The 23962-nt window shown below is 43.9% G+C and overlaps 1 protein-coding gene across 4 annotated transcripts in view; it reads right to left on the bottom strand.

Moving 5' to 3' along the window:
• Positions 1-23962, bottom strand: part of Bbs9 (Bardet-Biedl syndrome 9) — a 426448-nt gene that overhangs the window by 289867 nt on the left and 112619 nt on the right. For all 4 annotated transcript variants that reach the window (XM_041657113.1, XM_041657112.1, XM_041657114.1 and 1 more), the window contains exons 6-9: positions 20950-21124; positions 9838-9922; positions 793-976; positions 101-230 (exon numbers count right to left, since the gene is read on the bottom strand). In XM_041657113.1, coding sequence (XP_041513047.1) covers positions 101-230; positions 793-976; positions 9838-9922; positions 20950-21124 — 574 coding nt within the window. The remainder of the gene's footprint in view (positions 1-100; positions 231-792; positions 977-9837; positions 9923-20949; positions 21125-23962) is intronic.

Below are 23962 nucleotides of genomic sequence, written 5' to 3'. Positions count from 1 at the left end.
GCAGTGGCTGAAGGAAGAGCGCCATGAGTTCAAAGCCAGCCAGGGCTAAAAAATGAGACTAAACAAAAATCCTTCCATACAATTAAACTGAATCACTTACTGCAAGCAGCCCACCCTGACGGCTACAGGAACGTGGGGGAGCTGTGTGGCCCACTTCAGCGTCACGTCCTGGTAAACATGCAGCATGTGGTCGTGGTTCCCAATCAGGGTGTTTACTGTGCCTTCAGAGACTGCGGGTGAAGATACAGAAAGAAAGTACGAAAAGGGCCGTTCAGAAGGGTGGTATGCTGTGGTCTCTTCACTATCACACACTAATTGTATTACCTTGGTTTTAACACATAAAGATTTTAGGTGATAAGATATTTAGCTTGGCAAAAAAGAAATAAACCATTTCAAAGACAGAAGTGCAGATATCAGCCAAGGTGTTTGCATTTCATCTAGAAGGTCTGAATTCTATTAACATATCACACATCTAAACTGATGATTGACAGGCAGTCATTGCAAGCCATCCTGTTAGACAGCATTGCTCTGCTTAGAAAAGAGTGACGTTCTCATGGGAGGATTCTTGAATAGTCGCATTACGGACAGCAGTATGAGCTGGAAGCCCATCTACAGGGACCTTACAGAGTCAAGGGCTGGCAGGACCACGTGTGCTTTCTATCAAACGTCTATAGAACAGTGAAGAAAGTTATTTTCCTAGACGTTTGAAATGTGTCTGGGTGTGGCATTTTCTGATGTGTGCACGTATGAATACGACAGAGTCAGAAAGGATAACAAAGTCTTTGCACTCACCTGAGCAATACGGGAGAAAACAGCTGGGGCTACAGTCGAGCTTCTTCATGAATCGAATCTGCCCATTATCCTTCAGGCAAAAGAAGTTTCTCTCACCAAGCACAAAAACAGAAGACGCTGACTGGTTAAAGGGGATGATACAAATGTCAAGAGCTTGCTCTCCGATGTTCAGAGTCCAGTCCACCTGCAAAGCAAAAGCCAGCAGTGATGGTGCTGTTACTGTGCCCATCACTTTCATATCAGCGAAAATGAAGAAACTGCTTTACAGCAAACCAAGATGTCTAACTTCTTAGTTTTGTTTTGAGGCTGGCTTGCTTGCCATCACTGTAGTTAGTATTTTATAGGTTTGATCCTATCCCTTACCAAGTGATATTAACTACTCAGCGATCCCAAAGCATGCATCAGCAAAGTCACCTATGGAGCAGTGGAAGAGTGGTTGGGGGCACTGACATGCAATAACATACTATATACACAAAAGGCTGCACAAGTTCTGAGTGCTCTCCGTACAGAAATGACAGTGGCTAGAGAGATGGCTCAGCAGGTGGAGGACCAGAGTCAGGTTCCCAGCCCCCACATGGTGACTCACAGCCATTGGGCTCTACCTACAGGGGACGATGGCCTCTTCAGACCTCCACAGGCACACACAGACACACATGTGGTATATGGATGCACATTCAGACAAAATACCCATGCCCATACAATAAAAATAAATATTTATTAAAAATGATAAATTTTGGAGATTGATTTCTTAGATTTAAATATTAAACAATGTACACATTAATCAAAACATCACATGGCAATCCATATACATGTTCATGTTTTATATATCATTGTAAAAACAAATTTAATCTTTTAAAGCTATGTTTATCTTGCAAACCAATAAATCATACTCAATAAAACCCATAGTTAATATTGCTGTAAACATGATGTTTTGCAACAAAGACAGTTCTAAAATGTATCCATGTGTAGTCCTGCACTGAGTCGTCACCAAGTGATGACAGGAGCACAGGCAGATTGGCTCCTCGACACTAGGAACTACCCGGGGAGGGTCTACTCCCGTGGAGCATGCTCTGTTTCCAGTAGAGGCTTCTTAAAACAACGAAAGGATAGACAGAAAGTACGTGCAGAATGCTTTTAGAAGAGTTCAGCAAGAGGTAACATTTTAAATTGATATATGTACAAGGATGCACGTGAGGATGGCTTCACAAGAAGACAATATCTACACCAAGACGTGAACAGCTCAGTGAGCATCGATTAAACTAACACCAGTAATCTGTAAAAAGGGAAGCCGCCTGAGCATGGCGGCCCATGCCTATAACTCCAGCATTCGGAAGGACTGAGAGTTTAAGGCCAGGTGCTCGTGGCTGGGGAAGTCCTCAGTGGACCCCATCAGTTACAACACTGATATGCCCGGACAAGATGGGCTCCAGGCAATTGTGGCATGACATTACGGGGACATCAAACCACCGCTGGTTCTAATTGCTCCTAAGATCCTGGCGGTGGTAGTGCACGCCTTTAATCCCAGCGCTCGGGAGGCAGAGGCAGGCGGATCTCCGTGAGTTTGAGGCCAGCCTGGCTTACAGAGCGAGTTCCAGAACAGCCAAGGCTGTTATACAAAGAAACCCTGTCTTGGGGGTGTGGACAGCAACCCCAAACAGAATATTAACCTTCATCAGGCGGTGAAAGGAGACAGAGACAGAGACCCACATTGGAGCACCAGACTGAAATCTCAAGGTCCAAATCAGGAGCAGATGGAGAGAGAGCACGAGCAAGGAACTCAGGACCGGGAGGGGTGCACCCACACACTGAGACAATGGGGATGTTCTATCAGGAACTCACCAAGGCTGATGGAGGAAGGTCATTGGTTAAAAAAATAAAGAAACTGCTTGGCTGGCCCTCATAGGTTAGAACACAGGTGGGTGGAGAAAACAGAACAGAATGCTGGGAGGAAGAGGAAGTGAGCTCAGACTCGACAGCTCTCCTCTCAGGAGCAGACGCCTCAGAAGAGACGCCATGCCCCACTCCCGGGCAGACACACGCGATGAAGCTCCGACCCAGGATGGACGTAGGCTAGAATCTTCCCAGTAAGACCGGTGCTCACAGATTATTAGAGATGGGTTGATCCGGATATCAGAATTAGCCAGTAAAGGCTAGAGCTAAAGGGCCAAGCAGTTTTTAAAAGAATACAGTTTCCGTGTAATTATTTCGGGTAAAGCTAGCCGTGCAGGCGGCCGGGTGTGGGGACAAAGCCCCGCCGCTCTTATTACTACACAAGGCCAGCTGGCCCGGGTCTGAAAAATCATGGGATAAAACTGGACTCGCTGAACATAGCAGACAATGAGGATTACTGAAAACTCAAGAACAATGGCAATGGGTTTTTGATCCTACTGCATGTACTGGCTTTGTGGGAGCCTAGGCAGTTTGGATGCTCACCTTACTAGACCTGGATGGAGGTGGGTGGTCCTTGGACTTCCCACAGGGCAGGGAACCCTGATTGCTCTTTGGGCAGACGAGGAAGGGGGACTTGATCGGGGGAGGGGGAGGGAAATGAGAGGCGGTGGCGGGGAGGAGGCATAAATCTTAAATAAATAAATAAATAAATAAATAAATAAATAAATAAATGTGGAGAATAAGTGACTCTGTGATGGAGGAAGGTCATTGGCTAATAAAGAAACTGCCCTGGCCCATTTGATAGGCCAGCCTTTAGGTGGGTGGAGTAAACAGAACAGAATGCTGGGAGGAAGAGGAAGTGAGCTCAGACTTGATAGCTCTCCTCTCTGGGGCAGATGCCATGAAGCTCCGACCCAAGATGGACGTAGGCTAGAATCTCCCTGGTAAGTCACCACCTCGTGGTGCTACACACATTAATAGAAATGGGCCAAGCAGTGTTTAAAAGAATACAATTTGTGTGTTGTTATTTTGGGGCATAAGCTAGCCAGGCGGCTGGGAGCTGGGTGGCAGGAACGCAGCCCCACAGCTCCCACTACAACTCTGGGATGCTGGCCTTAAGTGGGGACATCTGTATTACTCTTCCAAAGCCAAAGGATCCTCAGGAAGAGAGAGGGGAAAGGATATAAGAACTCGATACTGGGGAGGAAGGGCATGTAAGATGCCTTCTGGACATGCAGGGCCACTGCACTCTAGAACTCACTGTGGCTATGTCTACCTGCACAACAGCGACCTCAGATCAGGCCTGTCGCCCTCTGCCATGCGTGAATAAAGGGCTCTCATCCCCCATACACGCACTGCACACGCGCACTGCACATGTGCACTGCAGGACGATGGCAATTACTGAGAGCTACTCATCGTTCATGGTGTAGACTCTGCTAAGTTACCCACGTTTCTGTAAATCCCCACTCAAGTTCATACAAGCTGTGGTGGACTGAATGGAAATGGCCCCATAGGCTCAGAGAGTGACACCATTAAAATGTGTGGCTTTGTTAGAGTAGGTGTGGCCTTGTCAGAGGAAGTGTGTCACTGGGGATAGGCTTTGAGGTTACAAATGTTCAAGCCAGACCCAGTGTCACCGTCTCTTCCTGCTGCCTGCAGCACAGAAATAGAACTCTCGGCTTCCTCTCCAGAACCACGTCTGCCTGCATGCTGCCATAACAATAATGGGCTAAACCTCTAAACTGTATGCCAGCCCCAGTTAAATGCTTTCTTTACCATAGTTGCTGTGGTCATGGTGTCTCTTCACAGCAATAGCACACTAACACACAAGCAAACACAATTACCTCAGGAGGTTCAAATAAGACTTAAGATACCCAAGTAGGAGAAGCCATGTTGGGGTGAAATGTTTCAGTTAGGGAGTGGGAGGGTAACGGGGGTTATTAAAATGCCCCAAACCTGAAATACACATGAAAAAAAATTTAAAGAGTTTAAGTATAACCTTGGATACATAGCAAGTTTAAGGCCAGCCTAGACTACGTTAGACCCCTTCTCAAAAAAAAAAAAAAAGTAAGGGTGGGTCCCTTTAAGAGACAAGCCATGCCCACCCCCCACCCCTGTACACCGCCAAGGCAGGCAGATCTTCCTTCCTGCATCAACAGGTACAAGTTATCAAATCTCTCTCACACTGCCTTCCATAGTCTTAAAAATACTTTTCATTGTACAAAAAAAAAAAATCTGTCACAGTCATTCTGATATAAATATGCTGCTGTTTATACAATGCATATGTCTAAAACTTATGTTTTCACAAACCCAAAGAATTCTTGTGAGTTCCAGGGAGCCGAATTGAAGAATCCACCTTAAACAGGTCAGATATACTCCCTTCTCAATTCCCTGATCCTAAATTTTTTTTCCTAAACTTAACTTTGTCCTCTGTTCTGCCATTACCTTAAACAGGTGTAAGAGACATCAGACATTTCCATACCACAAACACCAGACAGGAGGAAAGAGACCAGCTATGCCAGGATGTTACCAGCACCCAGCCTTCTCAGGTTCCCCCCTCAAGATGATGCCCACAAATAAGCAGGAATTAGTCTTGAGAATCCACCGCCCCAATCCTTTAACCTGTTGTGTGTAACCTCCCGCCTTTTTATTATAAAAAAGAAATGGGAATATAGTGGTCTGTCTTGTCCCTTTAAGAGATAAGCTCTGCCCCTCCCCCTTTCTCTGCCAAGGCAGGCAGATCTTCCTTCCTGCCTGCAGCCCAAGCCCTTTCCTTTCTGTCTCTCTCCCAAAGAGATAGCTGCTGCCATGGCTCCTCTCCCCACCCCACCCCTGCCTCTGGTTCTCTTTCTCTCTCTCTCTGCCTCTCTCTGCCCTTCTCCTTTCTCCCCTTCCCCTTTCCCCTCCACAACCCACTAAACAAATATCCAACCTCACTCTGCATGACATGCCTATCTATCACGGTCTCTCACCGGCCACGTGGCTCCCTGTCTGGGATCCGCTGCCCCTTTTATGGCCCACAGGCCACTAGGGGAATGGTGCCATTTTATTTTTATCATTACATAAGTAAAGAATAAATCCAAAGAATGTGAAGAATCACTTTAAAGATATAGTTGGCCTTCTGGCTTTTTAGCCATGACTTTAGATATTAATCTACCTCCTTTAGGATTAAAACAGCTGATGAAAATCTGCAGTAATGAGTCTGGCCAGAAAGGGAGATGTTGCCAAGGTGCACAAAAGAACATCTGTGGGAAAGAAGCAGCACTGTAACGACAGGGAGATGAGTTCGATTGGCACAAACTGATGCAGCACTGTGCTCATCCCTGCTGGACACGGTGGTACAAGCCACGGCACTAGCACTCGCCAGGCTGGCCAGAGAATGTCGGGAGTTAAAGGAGAGTAAAATCTGGTCTCAGAAAGGAGAAAAGGAGGAAAGGAAAAAGGAAAGTGGGGAAGGAAGTGAATCATTCAAGTAGCATTTCATCAGATGCCAGTGGACACATGAGCACTGCATCTCCTCACACTGCAATTAGCTAGAAGTCTGATATTGACGACAGTGGGGTGTAACTCAGGTTGGTGTGGACATAACTAAGAGATAAAGATTCATCCAGAATAGCTGAGAATACCATTTCTCAGGCCATAATCTGAGATCTGGGATTAAATACTTTCATTCCCTAGGTACTGAGTATCATTGTCTGACTTCACAGGGAAACAGCACAGAGCCTAAGCTTACCAAGAATATTAATTTGTAAACTCCCCCACTTCCAACCAAGATGGGACAACATGATAGGATTCAGTATCTTGCCTGAAACAAGCATAAATCGCAGAGAACACATAAAACAGTGGTTTGTAAGACAATAAGAATAATGATAATGCCTTATACACAAAACAAAAACAGCACCTCCAGTCACACAAGAGCTCTTTCAGAGCAGAGTTCAGGGAGGATGGAGCCAGAGCATAGCAAACTTACTGAACTGAGAAGATGAATTCAGAGGCCAGAGAAACCAAGGCAGTTAGAGTTGACAACACATTCAATGAGGAGACCAACCCTGGGAGACGTATAGAAAGTTCACCTCTGAGTGAATACTGAGAATTCATCAGTATATTTCAGAAAGAAACTAGGGAAGGCCAGGGAACCCTCCCCCAGGACTCCAGGTAGCAGTGCCCAATATCCACACAGAACTGAATCTGTGCTCAAAAGTTTGTAGCCCCGGGGCACTGGTGGGGCACACAGAGGGATCTGGTCTCATGACTGGGGAAAATAAGCCATACAATAAGTAGTTTTTCTCCACCTAATAAATCTTTAAAACAATGTTCAAAAAGATCAAACTGTTTTCAAACAACTGTGTCCCCGGACAAAGCTTAGCCTGTAATAATTAAAAAATATCTAAAATGCAATAAAATAAAATTGACTATATCTGACATCTAATAACTTTTAAATTAACAGTCATGCAAATAAAATCAAACAGGAAATGTGATTTACAATGAAGAGAAATAAATCAACTAAAACTAACTCAAAACTGATACAGATGTTAAGAATTAGAAAAACAAGATATTAAATATTATAACTTTCTATCTTCAAAAAGTTATATGAAAATACTGGAGATGCAAACGTTCAAACTGAATTCACAGAAACAAAATCTATACCAAATGAGTGGCATTCCACCAGAGAGAAGTTATTAGTGGTCATGATTACAGCAATAAAAATTAGCCCAAATGAAAGAGCAAGAATAAATGACTTTTTAATGGGAAATGAAATCACTGGATGGTAAAAAGCTGTCTGAGGCCCAGGGCACAGTCTTTGCCATTGCAAAATAGTTAATTAATTGAACAAAATGAAAAGAAAGATCTGTGAGCTGTGGGGAAGTCTTTAGCAAGTTAAGTACATGTATAATTAGAGTACTCCATAGGAAAGAGAGAGAGATGTGCACAAAATATCTAAAGGATTGATGGCCCATTTTTTTATGAAAATTGTACATTCACAGATGCAGGAGATCAACAAGTACTAAATCTGAGAGACATAAAAGGGAGAAAGGAGAAGAGAAAGGGAGAAAGATGCCAGAATCTGAACTGCTCAAAATAAATGTTTAAGGGGGAAAAAAGCCTAAAAGTTAAGTCAAGGAAAACTTGTATGAACAGAGAAATATAAGGTATAAAAATTTCATACTGAAGAGATGTTTTTCTGGGTCAGCAAAATGGCTCAGGGGATAAAGAAGCTTGCTCCCAAGCATGGAGATCTGTAATCATTCCTAGGACATAATTGAAGGAGAGAACCAACTCAGTAAGCTGTCCCCTGGCAGATACACAAACACGCATGTGTGTATGCACAAATACAGACACACACACACATAAACACACAGGCACACATGGGTCTGGCGAACACAAACTTAGTAAGTAAGTTAATACATAAATAAATGTACAGAATTTCTTTTTAAAGAGGCTTTTACAAAGCGTGATAGTGAGGTAAGAACATGGGGTGGAGGAGGAGGGTTAACAGGAGTGGGTGGTGATGAGCCTGGAAAAAAGGGTGTGACCAGAAAACACACATGTGTGAAAATGACAAGGAACACACTGTTTTTATATTGCTGTTCTGCCGAAGGCACTGTTAGACTCATAGATCGATGTTCTCAGCCATCATCAGAGAAGCGTCCTCCCGCAGCAGACAAAACAAACACAGAAACCCCCAGCTGGACAATATGCAGAGAGTGCGAGACCTTGGAGCACTCAGTCCTAACTGGGATGTCTCCATCAACCCTCCCCTCAGGCCTCAGAGAAACACAAGGAAGAGGAGGCAGAGTGTAAGAGCCAGAGAGGAGGAGGACACCGAGAAACAAAGTGCTCCAAACATGGCAGGATGGACACACACACACATGCAGAGCCTGCACACGTCTGAGCCAGATGGAGCCCATTGCTGGGAAGGGAAGCAGATACAGCCCCCATCCCTATCCCAGAGGCAATTTCCAATGGCCAAACCACCTAAAAGGAAAAGCTCCGTTTTCTCCACTGGAGTTTCACTGGGTATATAAGTCACAGTTAAGGCCAGGCTCCACGCCCAGCAATGATGGCCAATAGAAAGCAAGCTCAGTAGCGTTTCTGGAGGGATCTTTGTCTCATAGGCTCTATTTGAGCTTTACTTTTCCCCTCGCTTTATGGATCTCTTGTTTATATATTATGGTTTTTGATTTTGTTTTTATGGGTTTCTTGTGTTTTTTACTATTTTTCCTGTTTGTTCTGTCCTGTTTATTTTATCTTATTTATTTTTATTTTTTATTACTATTTTGAATGCCTGTTTGTTTTCTAATAAGAGAGACAAAGGGTGTAGATTTGGGTGGGTGGAGAAGTGGGGAGGATCTGGGAGAAGTAAGTGGAGGGAAAGACATAATCAGACTATATGTTTAAAAAAATTTACTTTCAATTAAAAAGTAAAAAAAATGCTTCATCTTGATTTAACATGGGTTGGTCATATGCATCTAGAAATTCACCTGTTTTTATTTTAATTTCACATATGTGTTCTGTACCTATATCCTTTCACTGACCCCCAACTCTTCCTTCCAACCCCTCCCCTGCTCCTTTCAAAGTCCTGGTGTGTGTGTATGTACGTGTGTGTGTGTGTGTGTGTGTGTGTGTGTGTGTGTGAATATACACATACAACCTGTTGACTCTATTTAGTACTGACCTTATTAATATGTAAGTTTTCACAGTTTCTAGTTCAGTGGAAAATAAAGATTTTAAAGCCAAGAGAGGTGGGGGAGAGGGAAGAAAAGAAGCAAGGAAGGAGGAAGGAAGGGAAGGAGGGAAGGAGGGAAGGAGGGAGGGAGGGAAGGAAGGAAGGAAGAAAGGAAGGAAGGAAGGAAGAAAAAGATGAAAAATAGACAATTTAAACAGGTGTTTGGAATTAATTTTGTGCTGGTTTACAGTCTCTTCAGTTGAAAGCGACGCTGTCTAGCCATCCACAGGGTGGTGGGGCTACCTGTGTTCCGGGACATCATGGCATGCAGAGGAACATGCTCCACAGCTCAGCAACAGATCTTTGCCATTGGTAGAACTACATAAAGAAAACTTATCAAAATATAATTTTTATTTTCTTCCAAGAATTCTCTAACAAATATGATTATATATGGCATTATTGAAATCTTTATATATTAAAAGTCTTACAACTAGTCTTTTTCCAGAACCAAGCTTTTGCTGTTCCGTCTCCTGCTTCTTGTCTGCATCCGTCGCAAAGGCAAGCACCTGGTACCTGTTTGAAAGGGACAGCAAAGGACACATGACTTCATAGTTTAAAGTGAGGATCACCTGAAACTTCAGAGGTACAAAATCCATAAACACTGTGAGAGGCATTTTCTTTAGTTCTAAAACCCACAAATTTTCAATTAAATTTTAGTGAGTTTTATTATGAGACATGATATGATATCATGTGATAACAATATCCACGTGTCGCATCTGTGAACCCAGGACTACATCGAGGCTCTCGGGAGAACTGTGTACAGAAAATAACTGGGGAAAGTTCTAGCACCTCAATACCACACACCAGAAAGAACTTAAGTACAAAAAAGAAAAACAATTCATATAACATAAAAATAAATAAATCATTTTTTTAAAAAGTTGTGTGCTGGTGGTGCACACCTTTAATCCTAGCACTTGGGAGGCAGAGGCAAGTGAATCTCAGTGAGTTCAAGGCCAGCCTGGTCTACAGAGCTTTCAGGATAGCCAAGGCTATGCAAAGAAATCCCGTCTCAAAAAACAAAACAATAACAACAAAACCAATTTGTAATATACTCAATATACAAGTAAAGTTATCCAATAAAGTTTAGGTTTCATTATTTCCTACTAATTAATATAATATTTTAGAATAATTATCTACTATAAATTAAAAAGAACTTCAGATTCCTTTTCTTACTATTAAATCTCATTATTTGTATTGTACTTCCAGGGCTAAGATAAAACTTATAAAACATATATATTCAGACAATCCCTATCGACTAAGACAAAGACGTCTGAGAACGTGGGTCCAACAGCCTGATGAAGACAGTGTGGAGGATCTAAACACATGTGGACGAGCAAAGGCAGGGGCTAAGGTGCCCCTAGGCAGAGCACTTACCCAGCATACTCAGCACAGGGGCTCAATCCCAGCACTGAAGTGTACAGCTACTCAATATCACACACTGCTATGGTTTGAATGTGCCCCCCCCCCAACTCATGTGTTAGAAACTCAATTCCAAAATGTTACATGCTTGGAAGGAGCCAAATGGACGGCCACCCACTCTCGTGAGTGGAAACAGTCACTGTGCTGATCTGACTGAGGAATCTTCCCACGGCCCCTGCATCTGATACCTGGTCCTCAGCCGGTGGTGCTATCTCAGAAGCTTGTGAACCCTGTGCAAGTTGGAGTCTAGCTGGATGAAGGATGGGGCAGATTTGGAGGCTTTAGAGCATAGCCCCACCTCCTGTTCCCTCCGTCTTCACTTCCTCTATGAGGATGAAAATGTCGTTAGTCAGCTCCTCCTGTTGTCAGGCTTTCCTTGCCTGTTGTCAATGAACTCTACTGCTCTGGAACTGTAAATCAAAACCCTTTTCTCCTCTCGGCTGCCTTTGTCGGGATATTCTAGGGCAATAATGGGCAACTAGCCAGTAGTAACTGTATAGAAAAAGTATATAAAAAGGAACTGTAGCAGAAAATGGCAGTGGATAAAACTAATGCAAGATCTAACTCATCAGGTGCTTCCAAACTTCCTGTGCGGGTCATTCCAACAACCATGAGTGTCTCAGGATGCCTGGGCTCATAGACAGGATGCACAATGTCACACGATGGCACAGTCAAGTCACTGGGCTCCTGGGGGTCGAGGGCATGAAAAGTGGTATGAAACGCTGAGCAAAACTCTATCATATGGACAAGGAAGGAAGATGTATTATAGAGAAGGAAACTGAACATATGAAAGTCCATGGGAGCTTAGGGGAAGGGCATGGCAGAGCAGAATCAGTCATGTGATAGAAGCCCTTAAAGTAGGAAGGAGAGGATGTGAGTCTTGAAAAACCAAGTATGCAACTTCAGCAAACATCTACACCTTAACCTTGAAGTGACCTTCAAAATTCAAAGTTTTCAAAGGTAACAAAAAATAAAAAATAAAATCTCACATTCCAAGCTCCAGATAGGGGCCATTTTCTTTTTGCTGATTTTAGGGGCAGAAATAGTATGCAGTGATGACCAGAAATCTCAGAGTCAGTCCTACTAGAACTCAATCCTCAGGCAAGGAATTTACAGAGGTAGTTTACTTCATGCAGACTCCAGTCTACCAGAGGATGACATGGATATTAGTGAGATTATTGCAAAAATTCAAAGCTCCTTGAGCCCTCTGAAGCTTTTTATATAGCTACATAGCGTATCATTATTTCATCTGAGGACTAAGTGAGTCCTAAAGTAGCCTCATTAACGTCTAGACAGTAAACAAAGACAGACACAACCAATGCTGACTCCTGATTTCCAAATCCGAACCAGTCTCCTCCTGAAAAACAGCTGGGCAAAGTACTGTAGTACCTGAACATGGCCGGCAGCAAGTTAGGTCATGCCCAAGACCAGCATCTCTCTAATGGTTCTCCCTTCGTTCCTCTCAACTGTGACCAAGGACGTGCACAGCACCCAGCAATTCCAAGCGGACTTGGAAATATAAAACAAAGAAAGCACTTGATCTTTTTCCCACCATTCAAGTGCTCACTGACAAAAGCTAAAGAACAAGACCCCCTGTGAGCCTGCTGAAGGAATGCACAGGCCCAGGGCAGGGCGATGGGGAGAGAGAGAGCCAGAAGGATGCTCAGAGCTGAACGGTGCTGGCCACAGACAAGCAAATTCAGTTGCTCTGGTGACATGACCCAGCAGCTGGTCCACAGAACACCATTACACATGCAATGGTGATCACATGATCTAGTGCCCTGCACAGCACATCACAGAAGCGGCCACAGGCTGCTGAAATATGAACTATTGTAATACAGACCACAAAAGTCAGCTCCCATGTCACCTGTCAAATGAAACAGAGTTGTCACCCCAAGGAGGACCAGGCAATTTGGTCAATATTTGACTGAAGAACTTAACTGGAAATCATAATTCTGTGTACAATGCCATGATGACCATTTTCACCACGACACAAGTATTCTTATCATATAAAGAAAACCATTTTCATTAAATGATGCAAGGAACAAAACAGAAGTTTTCCAAATATAAATTTCTTTTCATTTCTCCATAAAGTTCATGTGAAATATCTACTGTAAGCAAGGGAGGGGTACTAAGAGGCTAATGTTGATCCCTGAACAACACCTCACTGAGAAGGAAGGAGTGGGAGGAAGCAGAAAGGCCTCCAGACCTAGTGGTGAGCAGGGAAGGAAGCATGAGCATGTCAGACACTAGGGACAGCAAGGGTGAAAGACAGGAGCAAAGCCTTTCCCTTGGCCAGAGCCTCAACCTGGGACCCATACAACCTTCTGAACGCATTCATTCAACAGCCTCAGCTTTCTCTACCCCACATACTGAAAAAGGCACTAGACACGCAGAGTCAGAGTCGACTAATACCTGCCTCTTGACTTCAGGCAGTACCCAGAAGGGTGTGGCAGGATTCCAGCCAGCCAGCTTCTGCAGGACACAGGTCCCTGCACAGCTATCCACGGGAAGCTGACAAGACTTGGAACTGTATTATGAAGCCTCCTAGAGGAAGGGTACCAGTCATTTGTTTAAGTTTACTTCCCTAATGACTCTTGCAGTCACTCCAAAATAAAAGACTTCAAGCATGCAAAAGCTCATCAGTCAATACCTTCAGAGTCCACCTAACCCTGGTCAGAATGGGTATCATAAAAAATAAATGAAAACAAGCGCTGGTGAAGACGTAGGAAAAGGCAGACTGATATCCATGTCTGGTGAGAGTTTAAATCTGTGCAGCCACTGTGGAAATTCCTTAAAAAATGAAAATGGTAAGCAGGGTGGTAGTGGCGCACGCCTTTAATCCCGCACTCAAGAGGCAGAGGCAGGCGGATCTCTGTGAGTTCAAGGCCAGCCTGGTCTACAAGAGCTAGTTCCAGGACAGGCCCCAACGCTACAGAGAAACCCTGTCTTGAAAAACAAAATCAAACAAAAAAATGAAAATGGTACAATTCTGGGTATATATCCCAAAGATTCCTGAATCGGCAAAGCACAGAGATCCTTGCACACCCTGTTTATAGCAGTCAAGAAACAGCCAGACTAGCTGTCCACTAACAAGGAACACATAAAGATGTGCTGTGTATACAATGGCATTTTATATAGCTGTAAATAAAAGGAAGGCATGAAATTTGCAAGAAAAGTTGATGCAACTGGAAATAATTGTGTTAAGTAAAATAAACCAAACTCAGAAAGACAAATACTACATTTTGTCTCATGTACGGAAGCTAGATAAAAAGAGTATGTTTATATGTGTGTATTTATAAATGTATGTTTGTAGGTGACAGGAGTTGAGGGGGGAATCTAAGGGAGGTGGCGAACGATGACTGCAGTGGGTTATGGTAGTGAGAGCAGGAGTGGGACTAACTGAAGTCCATGTATCCATGACCTTTCTCCTCCCTCCTTCCCTAAGTCCTCTTTCCCCCTTCTCATGGGCCACTTGGTAGTGAGCAAGTGATTCTGTCAGGAAAAGAGAATAAAAGATACTGCAAAGTCTGGACATGTGGCCAAGAGGACTGAAACACTGAGACTCTTAGCCTCAATCAGGACAAACAATGCTCCCACAAAGCAAATCAGGGAGCAGGAGGCTCAGCAAAGGCTCTTACCACCACGCTTGATTCCGTCCCCAGGTCCCACTGTTGGAAAGAAAGAATCAAATTCTGCAAGTTATCCTCTGACCTACACACGCGCGCGCGCACGCGCACACACACACACACACACACACACACACCCTATACAATAAGTAAGGGAAATTTAAAACAAAAAGGTACAACTGGCTAATGAGGTGGCTTAGAAAGGAAAAGTACTTGTTAGGCTTGACTATCTGAGATTGATCTTGGATGGAACCAAGTCCCCCAAGGTATCTCTGATATCCAGGCATGTACCAGGCCAAACATGCCCTGCCCCAGACATGAGTCCACATACACTCAAAAATACAAACACACACACCCACACAAATATGAAAGAAAACAAGCCTGGCTTGATAGTACATGTTTATAATGCTAAATTGGAGGCTGAGGCAGGAGGATTACAGCCTTAACCAGCCTGAGCTGCAAGAGCCAAATCCTTCCTAAAAAAAAAAAAACCAGAGAAAGAAAAGAAAAAAGAAAAAGAAAAAACACTTGATTCTAAATTAAAATCATTTGCAGTTTATATTGACAATGATGAGTTCTGTGTCTCATCCACAAGCCTGGGGCCTGGGGCCTGGGATGTGTAAATGTCATTAACAACAGGCAGACCAGGAGAGTCCTACACACACTAAAGCTTGAGGCCAAAGTCCATACATTCTCCAGTCTGAATATAATTAACTTTAAAGTAGTTAAATATCAATATCAAAATGAAGGTGAACTATGTCTTAAAAGTCCATTCTATTAGTCAATTACATTCTATTAAGTGACTATAGATAGGCTTAATGAGGCCTCAAGAAAAAGGAACCAGGAATTTTCATGCTTTTCTCCTTCCTAAATTTCCCTGGTGACTATCATTTAATTCAATCTATTAAACTTGAAAGCATGCATACATATATCACAGAACTTAATGTTAAAAGTCTTCCCGATTGTCTGATATCTCATGCATTTTACCATTATAAATGAACCTCATAATGAATAAAGTGTGTGGTTTTAGATATAAATGGAAATGAATTAAATATATCAGTATGTTAAAGAACTATCTGAGCTGAAACACGACTTTTGTGATATTAACCTCACACACTAAGAAAATGCACCCATCGCCTCCTCATGGGATCTCTCCTGGAGTTACACACAAACTAGAGTTATCTGAAAGGAGGCAACTTCGGTTGGGAAAATGCCTTGTGATGGCTATTCTTGGTGGTCCACTTGACTAAATTTGGGATGAACTATAATCCAGAAATAGAGAGCACACCTGTGAGAGATTTCCTGCTTGATTTGAAGTGGGTGAATGCACTTCCAATCTGGACCTTTGAAGAAGGAAGAAACACTCATTTGAGCTAGTTTTGGGGTGGGAAGACATACCTTTAATATGGGCCTCACCTTCTACTGGAAGCCTACACTGGAACACAGAAGAAGGAAGGTTTTTCTCTTTGCCTGTCTCCCCTTGCCTTGCTAGAACATCCATTCATTCACTGGCACAGAGCCTGCTTTGCTGAGGTTCTAGCCTACAGAAGACCAGCTGAGACACCCAGCCTTGTGGAGCTGAGCAACTCAAAGATTCTTGGAGTTTCTATTCTCAACCAGTCATTGTTGGATTAGCTGGAGTGCTAATAAATTCCCTTGATAGATGACAGACAGACAGACAGACAGACAGACAGACATTCGTTCTGTGACTCTAGAGAACCCTGACTAATACAAGCCTCCATAAGATCCAGCAGTGAGGCATTTTCTTAATTAGTTATTGATGGGACCATTGTGGGTGGTGCCATCCCTGGGCTGGTGGTCCAGGGTTCTATAAGAAAGCAGACCAAGCAAACCATGAGGAGAAAGCCAGTGAGCAAAACCACTCCATGGCCTCTGCTGCAGCTCCTGTGTCCAGGTTCCTGTCCTGATTTCCTTGGATGATGAACAGTGATATGGAAGTATAAACCAAATAAATCCCTTCCTCCCCAAGTTGCTTTTTTGCCATAGTGTTTCATCGAGCGATAGAAACACTTAGACACACACACACGTCCAAGAGTAAGTGATGGCGTGTTAGATCTGAGCACTGTACCCCCTGTGGAACCCTGCTTGGCACGAGACTGGGTGGAAAGTTGAAAAGCAGATGGCCACAGTACCGCCTAAGCTTGGCAGTCCTGGGTAAATTACACAAATGCTTTTCTTAATTTCTCAAACAAAAAATATTTATTTCCAGAGACAACACCACAATTCCTTCCATCCAGGCAGGGGCCAAAGGAGCCACAGAAGGAAGGGGACATGGAGATCTGCCACTGTCACCAGCCTCTGCTCGGTGGCAAACATTTGTGCGTTCCCAGCACTGCCAACCTTTGAGAGCAAGACTTCCACTTACGAAGGGGGGGGGGGATGAAGATGAAATCCCTATGGCCACTTACGAGGGGGGGGATGAAGATGAAATCCCTATGGCCACTTACGAGGGGGGGGATGAAGATGAAATCCCTATGGCCACTTACGAGGGGGGGGGATGAAGATGAAATCCCTATGGCCACTTACGAAGGGGGGGGATGAAGATGAAATCCCTATGGCCACTTACGAAGGGGGGGGATGAAGATGAAATCCCTATGGCCACTTACGAAGGGGGGGGATGAAGATGAAATCCCTATGGCCACTTACGAGGGGGGGGGATGAAGATGAAATCCCTATGGCCACTTACGAAGGGGGGGGGGATGAAGATGAAATCCCTATGGCCACTTACGAGGGGGGGGGGGATGAAGATGAAATCCCTATGGCCACTTACGAAGGGGGGAATGAAGATGAAATCCCTATGGCCACTTACGAAGGGGGGAATGAAGATGAAATCCCTATGGCCACTTACGAAGGGGGGGGGGATGAAGATGAAACCCCTATGGCCACTTACGAAGGGGGGGGGGATGAAGATGAAATCCCTATGGCCACTTACGAAGGGGGGAATGAAGATGAAATCCCTATGGCCACTTACGAAGGGGGGGAATGAAGATGAAATCCCTATGGCCACTTAAGAAGGGGGGGGGATGAAGATGAAATCCCTATGGCCACTTACGAAGGGGGGGGGGATGAAGATGAAATCCCTATGGCCACTTACGAAGGGGGGAATGAAGATGAAATCCCTATGGCCACTTACGAAGGGGGGGAATGAAGATGAAATCCCTATGGCCACTTACGAAGGGGGGGGATGAAGATGAAATCCCTATGGCCACTTACGAAGGGGGGAATGAAGATGAAATCCCTATGGCCACTTACGAAGGGGGGGGGATGAAGATGAAATCCCTATGGCCACTTACGAAGGGGGGAATGAAGATGAAATCCCTATGGCCACTTACGAAGGGGGGGAATGAAGATGAAATCCCTATGGCCACTTACGAAGGGGGGGGATGAAGATGAAATCCCTATGGCCACTTACGAAGGGGGGGGGGGATGAAGATGAAATCCCTATGGCCACTTACGAAGGGGGGGGGATGAAGATGAAATCCCTATGGCCACTTACGAAGGGGGGGGATGAAGATGAAATCCCTATGGCCACTTACGAAGGGGGGGGATGAAGATGAAATCCCTATGGCCACTTACGAAGGGGGGGGGGATGAAGATGAAATCCCTATGGCCACTTACGAGGGGGGGGGGATGAAGATGAAATCCCTATGGCCACTTACGAAGGGGGGGGGGGGATGAAGATGAAATCCCTATGGCCACTTACGAGGGGGGGGGATGAAGATGAAATCCCTATGGCCACTTACGAGGGGGGGGGATGAAGATGAAATCCCTATGGCCACTTACGAAGGGGGGGGATGAAGATGAAACCCCTATGGCCACTTACGAAGGGGGGAATGAAGATGAAATCCCTATGGCCACTTACGAAGGGGGGGAATGAAGATGAAATCCCTATGGCCACTTACGAAGGGGGGGGATGAAGATGAAATCCCTATGGCCACTTACGAAGGGGGGGGGATGAAGATGAAATCCCTATGGCCACTTACGAAGGGGGGGGGGATGAAGATGAAATCCCTATGGCCACTTACGAAGGGGGGGGATGAAGATGAAATCCCTATGGCCACTTACGAAGGGGGGGGATGAAGATGAAATCCCTATGGCCACTTACGAAGGGGGGGGGGATGAAGATGAAATCCCTATGGCCACTTACGAGGGGGGGGGGATGAAGATGAAATCCCTATGGCCACTTACGAAGGGGGGGGGGATGAAGATGAAATCCCTATGGCCACTTACGAGGGGGGGGGATGAAGATGAAATCCCTATGGCCACTTACGAAGGGGGGGGGGATGAAGATGAAATCCCTATGGCCACTTACGAGGGGGGGGGATGAAGATGAAATCCCTATGGCCACTTACGAAGGGGGGGGGGATGAAGATGAAATCCCTATGGCCACTTACGAAGGGGGGGGGAATGAAGATGAAATCCCTATGGCCACTTACGAGGGGGGGGGATGAAGATGAAATCCTTATGGCCACTTACGAGCGGGGGGGATGAAGATGAAATCCCTATGGCCACTTACGAGGGGGGGGGATGAAGATGAAATCCCTATGGCCACTTACGAGGGGGGGGGGATGAAGATGAAATCCCTATGGCCACTTACGAAGGGGGGGGGGATGAAGATGAAATCCCTATGGCCACTTACGAAGGGGGGGGGATGAAGATGAAATCCCTATGGCCACTTACGAAGGGGGGGGAATGAAGATGAAATCCCTATGGCCACTTACGAAGGGGGGGAATGAAGATGAAATCCCTATGGCCACTTACGAAGGGGGGGGGGATGAAGATGAAATCCCTATGGCCACTTACGAAGGGGGGGTGATGAAGATGAAATCCCTATGGCCACTTACGAAGGGGGGGGGATGAAGATGAAATCCCTATGGCCACTTACGAAGGGGGGGGGGATGAAGATGAAATCCCTATGGCCACTTACGAAGGGGGGGGGGATGAAGATGAAATCCCTATGGCCACTTACGAGGGGGGGGGGATGAAGATGAAATCCCTATGGCCACTTACGAAGGGGGGGGGGATGAAGATGAAATCCCTATGGCCACTTACGAGGGGGGGGGGAATGAAGATGAAATCCCTATGGCCACTTACGAGGGGGGGGGGAATGAAGATGAAATCCCTATGGCCACTTACGAGGGGGGGGGAATGAAGATGAAATCCCTATGGCCACTTACGAAGGGGGGGGGGGGGAATGAAGATGAAATCCCTATGGCCACTGCCCAAGAGATTTCTGTTTTCATCCCACCTTGGGAAACATCATGTGGCCAAAAACCAATACCAGAAAGAGATGATGTGCAAAGTTCTAAATGCTGTCATCACAAAGAAAATAAATGGTGGGGTTGGAGAGCTGGCTTAGCAGTGAAGAGCAAACTCAGATTGGTTCCCAGAACCCACATCCAGTAACTCACAACCACCTGTGACTCCAGTTCTAGGAGACTCCATGCCCTACTCTGGTCTCAACGGCACTGCACACATGTGATACACATAAGCCCACAGAGGCACATACATGCACATAAAAAATAAATCTTTTTAAAATAATACATGAAAGAGTTAAAGATATTTAAAATGAACCCCATTTCTGCTCCCAGAATGGATTTCTACATTCTTTTCTCTTTCCCTCTACCTACAATAATCGTTGTGGCTATTTACCTGGTGGAGGAGAAAATGATTTCTCTCCAACATAACTCAGGAAAACCTGAAGAATTTCTAGCACAAGTACACTCTATGTTCCTGAGATCCCATCTACATCTCATCTATAAGCAACTGTTTCTTCTTAAAAACCATTAGCATCCATGGCAATGACTTTATCACTTTCCAGAAAGATTTCAGATGTCATCTGCATTCTTTGTCATTATAAAATCATTCCATTCATGCAAATTTATGGTTTTTTCACTCAATATTACATTTTATTGTCTGTCTGTTGTTGCTGGTGATGTTTTTTTTGTTGTTGTTTGTTTGTTTTATGAAACAAATTCTCACTATGTATCCCAGCTGTAACTCACTATATAGACAATATTGGCCTCAAACTCACAGAGTTAATCTCCTGAGTGCCGCGATTAAAGACATAGGCTACCACATCCATCCATTTCATTGTCATTATAACAGGGGGTAGTCATATTAATATTGAGCATTTTCTATTCGTGGTTGGTTGGAACACACTTAATCTTCATTACAAACTGGTCAGTGCTCACATTATCTCCTAAGGACATTGACCATCCAGCAGCAGTGAGCAGCAAACTCAGGATTCAGATCAAGAGCAGCCTCCACTGGCTTCTTGGGACCAGTGTGCTACACAGCTTTTTGAATTCTTTACTTAGGTCGGTGCTGTGCTCTAAGGCATCCCAATTAAATTTTACCCAAAAAGTCAGTCTCGCCTTCATTTGCAGTATTCAGATCTTTCCAGAAAATGATTAATCAGTAACAAACGGCCACAATAATCGTGATTCCAGAGGTAACGCACAGACTCACTTGTAACTTTCCACCTGTCTGCAAGAGGAGACAGTGATGAAGGAATCTGTGCGGGCACTGTAAGCGAGAGGGCCAGGCAGAAGAGAGCCCGGGAGAAACCTGCCAAAAGCGTAGCTTTCCTGCTCGAACACCATCAGCATCCCATCCATAGACTGAATACAAATTAAATCTCGACCTAAAGAAAAATTAGAAGAAATTAAATACCTTATTTTTGATAAATTTAATGTTTAATAATCACTGTTATGCTCAAATACATCACAGTTAACTTTATCCGACAAGGTCACGTCAAGGTAGCTTCAATTTTAAATTGCAACACACTGAAAATATCAAGTTAGTAATATCAATACATATACACATGCCCCAAGTTTTATATTTATAAAATGTTTGTACTTTCATTGTATGTTCAATTTTATATTCATCAGGTATTCATACTTTTAACAATATTTCTTTTATATATTATACACCCAAACCCTCAATTTCAAAATAATCCCTAAGAACCATCATAATCCTAAGATACTGTTTTCCCCAAATCTGACATATAAAAAGTAGTTCTCCAGGGGACTAGTTCATTGTCATATGTCTCTCTCATGCTTTCATATGACTTAGACATCAAGCATAGCACAAAAGGAGCCAGGGATGCCAACCAAAAGTACAATACATGCACAGCATGTACAGCTCTGAATGCAAAGCCCAACACACAACACACCAGAACACAAACACGCCATACAAATGAATAAGCACTCGTGCATGCTCACACACATGCACAATGCACACGCATGCATCCACACAGACACAGACTTGTTTTAGGTATTAGTTTTGTATAAGTCACAGTGATAGACAGAATTGAGACTGAAAGCACTGAGGCTGACAGATAACAATTCCTGCTTGCCCTGTAAACTGACTTTGAAGACGTCTCCACTGTCAGTATATCAGTGTTGATTTTAATACTTCTTAGAACACACTAGGATGAAGATGACAATTTCCATGACAGCCCCTAATCTAAGATTGGATGGTATAGCTCTGCGTGCTCTGCTTATGTACCTTATAGCCCTATTATGCAGGGAATAACTATACCAGGTAAAAGCCACTTATTAAGGAATAAATAAAAGGTCAATCCCCTAGTTTGTCATTTCTAGCCCAAACTTTAAGCCTTTAACTTTAAACAGTTAAATCTTATGGGGACTAGTCCATATTGCCTTGGATATCAGTCATATTTTTATGTGTAATAAATATAAACTTTACAGTGACTTTGCTAGGAAAAATATTAAATTGTATAGAAACAAGTGATATTCTTACTCTACCTGAATAAGAACAAACATATAATTGGGCAATTTTCAAAAGGATTTTCACATGCTGCCTAAAGAGATTCAAGAGAAAGCAAGTTGATAGATGGTGTTCATTACCACAGAGTACTGTAGCTCATAGTGACTGCCACAAGCTAAACAGTCTTGAAAAGTGTTAATGCTGCTTGAAAAAAAAAAAAAGTCTCTCAAGGCTCCACTTCTTTTGCAGCAATTATTTGGTTGATTAGTCTCTATTTTTATTTTATTTTTATTCAATCTTTATTCATTACATCATTTGTATGTGGTCTATGTGGGTGTCCCTGCTATAAGCATGCATTCAGAAACACAGTCGATTGGTCAGCTACCCTGGCAGCCCCACCCAACTATCAGCCACTAAGATGAGGCAAGAGGTGAAACAAACGCTGTAAGGTCTCCACATGCAAAGCACAAACTTTTTACAAGGAGCATGCTCAGATTTTCAGCAAGGTTTTAATTCTATTTTTTCTATGGTCCTAATGATTTTGGTGACTCTAAAAAGTTATTAATAACCCAAGAACGTTAATTTGTAAAGTAAGTATAATTGCAAAAAGTTTCAAGTCTGCCAACTTATCATCAGCAAAGGCACCAGGACTGCACAATGCTAAATACAATCCTTATTGAGGGATATTTGTACACTGTATGAAGCCGTATTGCTGTGACTGGTGTAATAAAAAGCTGAGGAGCCAATAGCTAGCCAGGAGGTATAGGCGGGACTTCCAGGCAGAGAGAACTCTGGAAAGAAGAAAGGCAGAGTAGCCAGCCAGAGGAAAACAGGAGGTGCAAGTCATAAGAGAGGTAATGCCATCTGGCAGAATGTAGATTAATATAAATGGGTTAATTAAGTTATAAGAGCCAGTTGAGACAGCCTAAGCTAAAGGCCAAGTTCCCATCATTAATAATACGCTTCCATGTCGTTAGTTGAGGGCTAGCAATCTGAAGGCAGACTGGTGAGAAAGTCCCGCTACAGGTAAGCAGAATGCAAACGGAAAAGATCATCTCCGAGAGGACACTGGATATCCGCATGCAAACTGGGAAAGAAACAGAGGAAGGAAAGACAGAATTGAGTCCTTATCATATACCAAATTCCTCAACACGGGTTTAAACATAAGCCTGCCAGAGTCCTAAAACACAGGAGAGAGGCCAGCAATGACTGGTCTAAGCAATGGCTTCTTTAAAAAAAAAAAAAAAGTGCCAAAAACATAAGCAGCAAGAATGAAACAAAAAATAGAAAAGTGAACCTGTCAAACTAAAGCTGAATAGGAGAGGGGGGCAAAGTAAGAGGGCAAAGGTAAGCAGGCAGAGCAGGGAGAGGTGTCTGCAAACCATGTGGCAAGGGCTAATCTCCAAACCACATGACGAACTTACAAGTCAGTAAGAAAATGAGTATTTATTTTAAAAAATAGACAAAGGACCTGAAAGGAACTTTTCCTCAGAATGAATACAAGTAGCCAACACATGTATGAAAAGCTGCATCATAATCATGAAGAAACACAACTCAAAATATCACTCACACGTCTGGGGAGAAAGGAAATCCTGCCATCAGAAGCAACACGGTAACCTAAGGACATTATGCTAGAAAAGCCCAGCACGGAGAGCAAATCTGCATGCCCTCAGGTCCATGTTAAACTTTACAGGTCATTTTGGTAGAAACACAGAATAGAAGCAGTTAGCAGTTAGCAGGCATCAGGGAA

This window comes from Microtus oregoni, unplaced genomic scaffold (assembly GCF_018167655.1).
Source record: "Microtus oregoni isolate MIOR12 unplaced genomic scaffold, Mior012 000008F_ref0000371, whole genome shotgun sequence".
NCBI classification, from domain to species: Eukaryota; Metazoa; Chordata; class Mammalia; order Rodentia; family Cricetidae; genus Microtus; species Microtus oregoni.
The sequence above is the reverse complement of the archived record's forward strand: the minus strand, read 5'-3'. Positions and strand labels throughout refer to the sequence as shown.